The 10,998-nt window shown below is 34.9% G+C and overlaps 1 protein-coding gene across 1 annotated transcript; it reads right to left on the bottom strand.

Annotated features, from left to right (window-relative positions):
* Nucleotides 1-335: 335 nt before the first annotated feature.
* Nucleotides 336-9,618, bottom strand: LOC108193224 (phytochromobilin:ferredoxin oxidoreductase, chloroplastic). Its single transcript, XM_017359800.2, has 8 exons — nt 9,275-9,618; nt 4,945-5,064; nt 4,433-4,527; nt 2,886-2,979; nt 2,656-2,787; nt 1,849-1,953; nt 898-948; nt 336-827 (listed from the first exon to the last, which is right to left on the bottom strand). Exons 1-8 carry the CDS (start codon nt 9,476-9,478, stop codon nt 651-653), a joined length of 978 nt encoding a protein of 325 aa, XP_017215289.1. The 5' UTR covers nt 9,479-9,618; the 3' UTR covers nt 336-650.
* Nucleotides 9,619-10,998: the final 1,380 nt, after the last annotated feature.

The raw sequence follows: 10,998 nt of genomic DNA, 5'->3' as shown, positions 1-10,998 counted from the left end.
TTAAGGAGAGATTTAAACAAGTTCATTAATACTTGATTCGATATTTCACCAAATTACATTTTAAAACAATATAATTTCTACTCTAAATATATTATATAATTTTTTTTAAAATTAATTGTATGTTTTAAATTTTAATTACTACTGATCAGAGAAACCGAAAATGTTGCAAGATATGCTAGATTTTATTCTTTGCCGAATGTATTTTCATTATACCCTCAAATGATAATATATTTAATAAAATGTGTTTTTTTAATATTTTATAGGTACATTTGACGAAGAAATAAATAGATACTAAATTAATGAATGATAATCTCACTTTTTCTGCTGGTACAGAGTTTGTTTCTAGTAGAGCTAGCACAACATTTGTGCGCCAGAGCTTTGATAGAATTTGAAATATATGAGTTTTATACACATACACACTTGTATAACATGTTAGTGTAGTCTCTATACTGAACACCTACAATACATGATTGTTAAGCTATTAATATTGGCTGAGAATGAAGAAAACAATTTATAGGCAGAGAATTATGGAAGGCCAACAAGCCAAAAGGGTGCCATAGAGACATCCAGGCTGAGTTATGGAAGACAACAGAGAAAGCTACAACCTGCAGGCTACAAATGTAACAATATTGCTCATAATCTATCAAAATTTATATGCCTATAAAATCTCCTTTCGCGTCCCAAGGTCGATTTTCATATGATTTACCAATGATACTGCGTTTCAGATTTACACTTCCATCTTCGCTCTTGTACTCCGGAAAGTAATCAAGGAATGTGTCGCTTCCTAGCTCTTTCACCCCGTGGAAGAGGAAGTTCCGCAACAAATCCTACACATTCATAAAGTGGTGACACTGAGTCGAGAATTTGAAGAGAAGATGGTCAGTTTGCAATTAATACCTTTGCACTAGTCTCGCCAACTAGTTTTTTTAGAAGTTGATGGCCTGGATCCTGCATTTATAACAATAATAGCAAACTAAGTAGATGTCCAAAATCTTTTGGCAACAAAAGATTCCATTATAATATTTTGGAGCAGCAATCGCCGTCTCTTTTATACGAGAGTTAAAGAGTTTTGTTGTCTGAACTACTGTCATATTGCTTATATAACGTCACTCATCATACATTACACACTATATCGACAAGATCCATGCAGTGTCGTTTTTCCGCTTTTTCTACATTACCAATTAAAACTAAGGTTGACCGACTATCTGAAATTTGCTTGTGTAATGCATATAGCAATAATTAATTTAGAACTTTTAAATTAAAAAGTGAAACTTATTTAGTGCTTGTGGTGCTTGTGTAGTGCAAATGACTTGGTTTCTCCATATGTACCAAGGTCTATAAACTCGGGTAGTTTAACCGTTTCAAACTATATAATGCCCCAATATGACTTACCAGGAACTTAATTAGGCAATAAAGCAACTTCTCCATTATACTTTACTAATTCTTGGAGTCTCATAAATTCATCTTAATAAGACCTAACATACTGGACAAGATTTTAATCCCCTTATTAATCCATGTTGAATTCTTTTGCTTCTCTGTAGATTCATGATGATTAACTTCCTCAATTTCTTTGCAATACTGTCTTCTGAACGTTTTCGGCTATCCATCTATTAAGAGGTTCCCCAAAACGTATATATTCTTGCCCTTAAAGGGTCTTCTAACAAATTATCATTCAATCTCACGCATCTTGTTAAAATAATATGAGTATCATCATTCTCAGCAATCAACGATATCAACCGAAAAAATTTCACAAGAGATTACTTTATAATCCTTCTATTGTTTCACACTTTTTAGGTTCTTAATGAAGGCCCAATGTAATTTGTTCACAAAATTGTAACAATTACCCACCTTTTGCTCTCTCCACGTCAGATATCTGTGCTGTGCTTTCTGATTGCAACTGATACGAGAAACATCCATTTCTGGTTCAGCTTGATTCATAAGCTCAAGCCATGCCTGCAAGGATTATTAATATCAAGTGAACAAACACACAGAATAATTGCCTGAAGTCCCTTGATATGAGACAGCGTATTTTTATAAAGTGCTCAACTCTAAATATGCTATGAGTTCAAGCTTGTGTACTTGGAACCAACAATCACCAGATATAGTTGTCCTAGTTGCTATAAACTAGGTATACAATCTAAATGTTATTCCACACAGAACAATATTCTAACACTCCCTCCCCCACATATGATGCAATTTAATGACGGCCTTAAAAATTGGTCCAGAAGATTCAGAGGAAAAGGCTAGGATAAGATGTTAACTTATTGCCTAAATCAGTGGCTTTAGAAGATGAATGTAACTTTCAGCCATGGAAAGTGCCAGCTGTGTGATCCTTCTGCAAAATTTAATGTTGGTAAGAACCAAATTATAGCCATAAGGCCCATAACTAGGCGTAGGCATCCCAACCATTGACTTTGCACCGGGCCATAACATAATCTATGAAAAAGGGTCCAAATCTAGAAAATAAGGAATTTAACATTTTTACCAAAATCTACTGATACACGTAGAGTTTTTACCGGCGACTACATCCTAGATATTTGACGGTGCACAATAGTATATATCACCAAGAAAAGATTTATGTAAGATATAGAGATAAAATAACCATAACATATGCACTCTATGTAGATAAAATCAACTAATCAAGCATCATATTACCTTATAGTATTCCATAAAGGCAGAATATAGAACATTATAATTGTCCTGGCTAGAAGAAAACTTTGTCCAAATAACTATTGGTGAGAAAAATCTCAAGGACTCGCTAGTAATCTTTCCTCCCCAAGGTAAAAGCTGCATAAAATTAAGTTCTTTAAATTTAATAAACACCAATGACCAACTTCAAAATTCTCTTTAAATATTAACTGTATAGAATTAAGCATACCACTTACCTCAGCATACTTGAGCCCAAGGGGAAGCAGTTCTTTATAGTACTTGTCCTTGTAATCCTTGTTACTGATGACATCATGCAGAGGATTCAGATCCCTGCAAATAAATTATGTCCTTGTATGAATTTGTCTTCTTACGATGAGCAGACCTTTTTGCTCACCACCCCTCCTAGAATCTTGTGTATTAAGGGGATGGCTTAATATGTCATAGTACGGTCATGTTAACATGCCCCCTGTAATAGAAAATGCTATGCAATTGTAGAATATTGATAGAAATGCAACTAGATTTTAGGGTTTGTTACAGGTTACAAAAGAAAATAAAGGATAGACGGGACTTCGAGTGGCCTTACACTCCTAAACCAAAAGAAGATGACAATAATTCACATAACCCTATCTCTACTCCTTTCTTTCTACTTATACTATCGTTCTTTAATTCCACCTCCTTATTGCTGCTCAGTTACCCTTTTGCTTCTTGCCACCTCTACGTGCAAAAGTAATCAGTGATGGTGGTCCCCCTTTGACAGATGGAGTCGTTGCACCCCCCAACTTGAAAGCCTATTTTGGGATATAAGAGTGTCAAACTAGGAGCCTATTTCTGTGAAAATGACCAACATTACCGTCAAAATTAATTGTCTGTGAACACTAGGGATTCCAGCTTCCTAGGATCACAACCTGAGACTGTCAGGTCAAAAGAACTATGATTTCATGTCACATTATCAAGTCTCCAAACCTATTGGTCTTCAAAGGGTTTTAAATGTATATCATGCTAATGTGAACATACACCTGTTTTGGCATTGTACTTTGGAAACAATTTTTATAAGACGATTAAGATCTATGCAAGTGACCTCCCAAAACTTTTCATTTTGTAATTCTTAAACTTAGAAAGTATGAGACTTATGGGCAATTTCTCAAAGTATGATTAGCCTTAAGCCTATGCGCCAGTTAGTTTCTGTAGGTACAATAAGTCCATATTCATTTGAGGGGCACTGGTAAGATCTTGTTTCAGCCTGCGTCATGTACAGTAATCTAGTACTCATAAGCAGCCTTTCTAAACAGTTTGAGGGTAGAATTACTGATAGTTTCTGTTGCTAGAATGGTTAAGGGGTAAAGGTGTCTAATGCCTTAGCTTTAAAAAGACCCAGAGCTAGTTAATCACTGTCTGTCATTTCTTGCATATCTGTATCATTAAGCTCTCAATTCTCATATTAGAAAAACTGATAACAAATAGAAAGAACACCATACCAACTTCTAAGAATTGGTGGACAGTGTACCAAAGCTGCTTGCTTAAATTTTAATCCTTGAAAAGAAAGCAGAAATTTTTTTTTTTTTTTTTAGAAAGAATTATATGCTAAATAGGCAGTAACACGTAGTAATGCTGTAAGTCAATCTCATATATTGAATGAGCCATTTATTGCAACATTTAGTTTGAACAATATCAGCTTATCAATCACTAAAATTCAGCAGACCTGCTGAAGTGGTTTCCTTAACTATCGTATTCGACAAGTTGAATACGCAACTACGAAACAACAATAATAGTAGAGATAACTTACAGAACCACTATGTTCGTGTTAGCAGCACTATAAAAGTTGGCACAGAAGATGGGCAGATCGAATTCTGGTTCTGGGAAAACAGCAAAATCTAGTACCTGAATACATGTTTTCGAACAAGAAATTAGAATGTTAAAATCACCTTGTTGTTCTATACTCATACAAGTAAATTATGCATTAGAAAAAGCCAAAAAGGGGAAGCGCCACGGTACAATGTACATGTGTTGCAGAAGGAAGTAAGACGCAAGTCTGTACTCCCATAAGCCAGGCTCAATATTGTAATGCAATATCTGCGCTATTATACATGTGAAAGATGCTGAGGTTTAACAAAACTGTTGGGAACAATTCTGAATTCTGTTTAACCTCTAAAAAAACAGCAGTAAACTGTTGAACTTGATCATATTTGAATTTCAGAATAACTTGGAAAACGTTTTACCTATAATACAATCAGAGTGAAAAACTTATAGAAATTAGGAAGGCGTGTGACATTAAAGTAAAAAGACTAATAGCCAAACCTGATTAACTCCGCTCACTTCAAATGAGAAGCTCCGAAGCAACCTAATCTTTGGAGCTTGGAAGGAGATCATTTGAAGCTCGGTTTTCCCATCCAAGGCTGTCATACATTTATAGCTCTCCTGTAAAAATTAGAGTGATGGTTTAGTTCTAATGCTTCACTTCTACCTAAGGGAAAGAGAAAGACAGGGTAGCAAAATAATTTCATTAATGACAATAGCATCTTGAGTTGCCTTTTCACAAATAGTAAGCAATCAAATGGATATATTATATGATAATAAGATAACAAGAACGACAGTAAGGTAACAGAGAACATCACTGCCTTACATGCACCCACTTATACACACATCATACCACAGTCTTACTACGTGATGAGCTGACAATCCAAAGATCATTGCTTGGCACGAACAAGCCACAGCTTTTGAAGATACAATCATACAAATGAAGGTTTATAGGCTTCATAAGTTTAAGGCTTTAAGCTGATTGATTAGTCCATTAAGACTTTAGCCTGCGGATTAAAAACCTGAAGCCTGAGAATATCATGGCCCTTCTTTACCTTCCGGCTTCCACCATAGAAACACAGAGAGCATATATGTGTTGCTCTACCAAACAAGTTTTTGATGATTGAAGAATCAGAGATTCAGATAATCTTTGCTAGTCAACAGTCGCTTGGTTCAGCAACTCTAAACCCTATTTAAGAGCAAAAAAAAGCCTCTGCTGCTGTGACCAAGGTCATGTCCCATACCAACTAGCCTGAACCTCCATTTTATCCCTGTCTGTTTAAAAACAATCCAGTCCTAATATGAAGAATAAAGTCTGGCATGTTAACAATTGATGGCTAAGTTCCTTGATGCAAAACTGTATCACTGAAGCTATTACTCTTGCCCTTTCTCTTCTAGACAATGGTGCTTTCACTGATACATATTGGAACATAACTCATTTTTTTTTATCACAGCCTGAAGAGCATCCCCATAGGGGGTCATTCTCCAAACGGAACGGGGCCAAGCCTTTAGGTTGTTTAAGTAGGTTGGGTAACTGATCATCCATAGGAGTACTCTGGGGTATAAACCGTCGCTCCCCACAAATGAAATGCAAGCAATGAAAGCTGGCGACTTCTCTTCCAACCAAACTGGGAACAAGAAGGTGCAACCATTGGACTTTCATTGGTACTTAAACTATTGACCTGGTAACCACAAAACCCCTTTCTTTACTTTAATAGGGCCATGTTCCGCTACAAACATTATAACCTACATACTCAGCGAACTAGCTACATATATTAGAAGGATATATGGTTGCTCTAAATACAGGTTTATGGCGACCAAAAAAGTCAGAAACTCTTCGCATGTCTGTTGAGTGGGTTCAACCCAAGTCCCACATAGAAAAGATAAAGAAGATTTATCTTGAATATAAGCAGCCAAAAAACTCCATTAGTATGAGGCCTTTTGGGAGGAGCCCAAAAACAAATCCATGCGAGCTTGGCCACGGCCCAGAGCGGACAATATCATACTAATACGGGATCTTGGATTGAGGGGAGATTGTTTTGGGAGGAGCCCAAAAACAAATCCATGCGAGCTTGGCCACGGCCCAGAGCGGACAATCAATATCAATATACTTATATAAAGGAGAAGCGAGGGGCGTGTAGGTGGCGCCTCTCACATCGCTCCGTTCTATTATTCTAATTTTCTGAAATTTTTGGATGAAAAATATCAAAAATTAGAACTAACTTTTTTAGTTTCGGATATATTAGAAGCAAGTTTCAGAATCTGATTTTGTTTGAGATTATTTATGGAATATAGTAGCTTGAAAGTTTTAATCTAATTTTGTTTCTATGTAAAGGAGAATCGATAGAACTACCTTTTTTAGTTTCGAATATATTAAAAGCAAGTTTCAGAATCCGATTTTATTTCTGATTATTTATGGAATATAGTAGCTTGGAAGTTTTAATCTGATTTCGTTTCTATATAAAGGAGAAGCGAGGGGCGTGTAGGTGGCTCCTCTCACATCGCTCCGTTCCATTTTTCTAATTTTCTGAAATTTTCTTATAAAAAAATAGCAAAAATTAGAATTACCTTTTTTAGTTTCGGATATATTAGAAGTAGGTTTCAGAATCTGATTTTATTTCAAATTATTATGGAATATAGCAGCTTGAAAGTTTTAATCTTATTTTGTTTCAGATTATTTAATTATGGGAAAGAGTAGCACACAAGTCTCTCTGCACCTATAAATACTCCTATAGGTTATAGGGTTTTGGATCATCTAAACACAACCTAATCTCTCTCAATACCACAGCCCTACCTCTCTCTGGTGATAGTTCTCTACTTCTCTTGCTTGATTTCTAACTCGATGGTGTCGTTTTTCAGCAACGATAAGTGAAGGCTGTTTATACGGTATTAAAAAAACGAAGGTTGTTGCAAGCAAAGGTAGTTATAGACCGCTATGTGGGATTCGACAAATCCAAACACGGGAGAAGAATATAGTCTTGACATGATATTGATGGACAATAAATTAACTATTAGTGATTGTTCGTCGGACATGTTTGTTGTTGTTAATGTTTATATGATTTACTTTGTATACAAGAAAATATTATGCATGCATTATCTGTTTGTCCCGTTCAAGCAACTTTTAAGTGAAGACTTTTTATACAGTATTAAAAAATAAAGGTTGTTACACGCAAGGATAGTTATAACCGCTATCTCACGGATTTAATTTGGATGTTTGTGTGCACAATCAATCAAAAAAATTGGAGGAAGGTGACAATGTAAGAACATGATTACATAAAAAAAACACAAATAAAATTAAAATTCGTCGTGCTTTAAATTGTTAATTACGTGTAGAAATTTATTTTTATTTTTTCACCATGAATTATAGTCCAAATTTTGCAATTTTATATATTAGTATTGGTATTACATCAAGATTTTTATAATATAAAATGTATTTTATCCTACAAGTATTAATTTTTAATCATTAATATACTTTTTATAGACAGTCATAAAATTATTGTACTCTACAAATATTAATATGAATCATTAATATAATTTTTATAGGCTGCCGCAACGCGCGGCTTTTCAACTAGTATCATACTAATACGGGATCTTGGATTGAGGGGAGATTGTTGAGTGGGTTCAACCCAAGTCCCACATCGAAAAGATAAAGAAGATTTATCTTGAATATAAGCGGCCAAAAAACTCTATTAGTATGAGGCCTTTTGGGAGGAGCCCAAAAACAAATCCGTGCGGGCTTGGCCACGGCCCAGAGCGGACAATATCATACTAATACGGAGTTAACGGGTGTTGTGCGGCCCAACAATGTCAACACTCTCTTTGTTCCACAACTCTAATCTCTCCTGAGGATCAGCAACATGAACCTTAATTGTATGTCCGCAATCCACAATTAAATCTTCCTCATGTTTTTTAAGAAACTCCAATCCAAATTTGAAGAACAAATTTAAGTAATTTTAAGAATTAATGACTAAGGTCTTAAATGTCAAACCAGTATCAATAATCAAGCTATTACTCTTTTCGTATCTGTGTTGGATGAATCAAGCACAATGGTCATTTCAGTATATGCAAATTTCATGTACTCCATATAAATGATAATACTACTGTTGGGTTTGTGGAGTCAGATTCGGAATAGGATTTGGTTAGAAATATTTGGACTCCTATTAGAGTTAGATATTTCAAAGTTAGACTCCTATTTTGGTTAGGCCAATTTCTTCTCTTATAAATACTCCCATGTAATTGTAAAATCACAACACAACAAATTGTGAGAGATCAATAAAATTAGTGTGGCTTGTGGAGTAGGATTTTCCGAACCACGTAAAATGTTTGTCTTGTGCGATTGTCGTTTATTTTCTTGTTCTTGTTTATTCGCTTTTGGTTTTTTGCTTTCGTTGTTGTATACTCAACAACTACATTGTGACACAGGCACACAGCCATGAGCCAACTTCATTTTCCACTACAAACTCCACAAATTAGCTACATAATCACTAGAGAGTCACAGTACTATGAAAAAATCAGTCTCAACAACAAATATGACTAGTACTTCGCAATTTTTAGGCTAAATTAGTTTACAATTTAAAGCATGGGTTATGCTAAAGGCTTGGTTTTAATCAGTTTTTGCCCTTTATTAATTGAACATGACATGAAGAATGAGACAGTATTCTTCATTAGAAATTTGTATCTAAAGACATATGCAATGGGTGGAGACAAGCATACATAAACATCATTTCAACACACACACAGAAAGGGAGAGGAGGGGGAGGGAGAGAGAGGGAGGGAGCGAGAGCGAGAGCGAGAGAGAGAGAGCGAGAGAGAGAGAGAGAGAGAGAGAGACCTGCAAGGGAGAAGGAGTGAGATGGGTGTGTAGTTTGGTTTGATCCAAAGCAAATTCAATGAATTTTTTGTAAGAGCAGCAAGCGATAAGCCTCACTTTTTCACCTCTCAATTTATTATTCATACGGTAATTAAGTGATGACCCTGATGATAAAGATGCGAGCTTTACAGGGATTGAAGAAGATGATGAAGAGCAACACTCCATTAAAGATTGAAAAGAATGCAGCAAAATCACACGAAGAAGAACCGAGTCAGCTCAGCAACTCGTAGCAGGAGGGGTAGTGCTCCTCTTTCCTTCTGTCGGTCACTCTCTGGATAACAGCTAACGGTCTATCTTCTCTGTTAACTGATTTTGTATTCCTCGAGTTGACTACGTTAGACTGAAATTTCTTACTCCCTCCGTCCCTTTTTACATGTCGATTTTGACTTTTGACCAGTCAAATTGACTTTATTTTGACTGAACTTTACATGTATCAAATAATTGAGAAAAATATTAAAAATTATATCAATAGAAAGTATATTTAGTTTATTTTAATATGCAACTTTCAGATTTTAAAAATAATGAGTACATAATTTGTAATGTTTAGTCAAAAATTGGTCAATTTGACTCCTCGGAATGCAAAATGGACATGTAAAAGGGGACGGAGGGAGTAATATTTTATCAATTGACAAAATAAAAAAAATATGTCACCAAAAATAAATTTTAATCTACTTTAAAATGTAATTTTAAGTTTTTTAAAATGATGAATAAGTAACTTATAATCTTTGGTCAAAACTTAGGGGGTGTTTGTATATAGGAAGTAGAAGCCGCTTCTGACTTCTGCTTTTCTTGACCCGTTTGTGTAAAGAAGTAGAATCATTTTAAAAAAGCTGAGAATGTTAACTTCTCTCTCACGGCTTCTACTTCTTTTTCAAACACTTTATTAACTTATTTACTTCTCACCTATAATTCAACTTATTTACTTCTCACCTATAACACTTTATTAATATATTTACTTCTCACCTATAACTTATTTACTTCTTTCAGTCGAGACAAATCTTTGAAGGGAAAATTAATTCTAACGTCTTTGAATTATTGACGTTTTTTTTTCTGGGTCCCTATACTATAACTAAAAATGGTTAAGTAATTTAACTTTTGAATTTTTCCTATCAAAGTCCTTCCGTTATATTTTTGCAGACGTCCGTTATGTTTTGCTGATGTGGAAAGTTAAAAAATAAAACAAAAAAACGTTTATGCCGTGTAAGCAGCCTACATGGACATCTTAACTTAATTAAAATGATTAAGTAAAAAAGATAAAAGATAAAAGACAAAATCAAAACCAACGTTATATCGACTCGTTATATCGACTGAGAATAGAAATTGGGGGTTAGGGTTCTTGAGTGCCATTGAAGCACAACTCAACAGTAATCCGAGGTATTTCATCAATTAGTGTTAAGATTCGTATTATATATCAGTTATAGGTCCGATTAAGTCAATACATTACTAATATCATCATCTCTTGTATGTTTTGCTCATTACGCAGATGAATCCTGGGGTGAAGATTGAGATTCATCACGGGGGTGAATTCACAGAAAAGAGCAGAAAAAAGTACTACGAAGGAGGTAAAATAGAGTACATTTATAATCAATGTCTGGAAACTATCTCTAATTCCATGTTTGAAGATTATGTAAAGCATGATTTAGGATATAAAGATTTTAAATTATATTGGTACAAAGGGTTTTTTG

The sequence above is a fragment of the Daucus carota genome, chromosome 7, assembly GCF_001625215.2.
Source record: "Daucus carota subsp. sativus chromosome 7, DH1 v3.0, whole genome shotgun sequence".
Lineage (NCBI taxonomy): Eukaryota > Viridiplantae > Streptophyta > Magnoliopsida > Apiales > Apiaceae > Daucus > Daucus carota.
The sequence above is the reverse complement of the archived record's forward strand: the minus strand, read 5'-3'. Positions and strand labels throughout refer to the sequence as shown.

What these genes read in the sequence shown, in the direction of transcription:
- LOC108193224 (XM_017359800.2), bottom strand. Translation starts at nt 9,478, where the DNA reads ATGGAGTGTTGCTCTTCATCATCTTCTTCAATCCCTGTAAAGCTCGCA. An exon ending in TCACTCCTTCTCCCTTGCAG is followed by an intron (nt 5,065 to 9,274) that starts GTCTCTCTCTCT and finishes TAATTTTTACAG; the next exon opens with GAGAGCTATAAATGTATGAC. An exon ending in AAGTGAGCGGAGTTAATCAG is followed by an intron (nt 4,528 to 4,944) that starts GTTTGGCTATTA and finishes ACATGTATTCAG; the next exon opens with GTACTAGATTTTGCTGTTTT.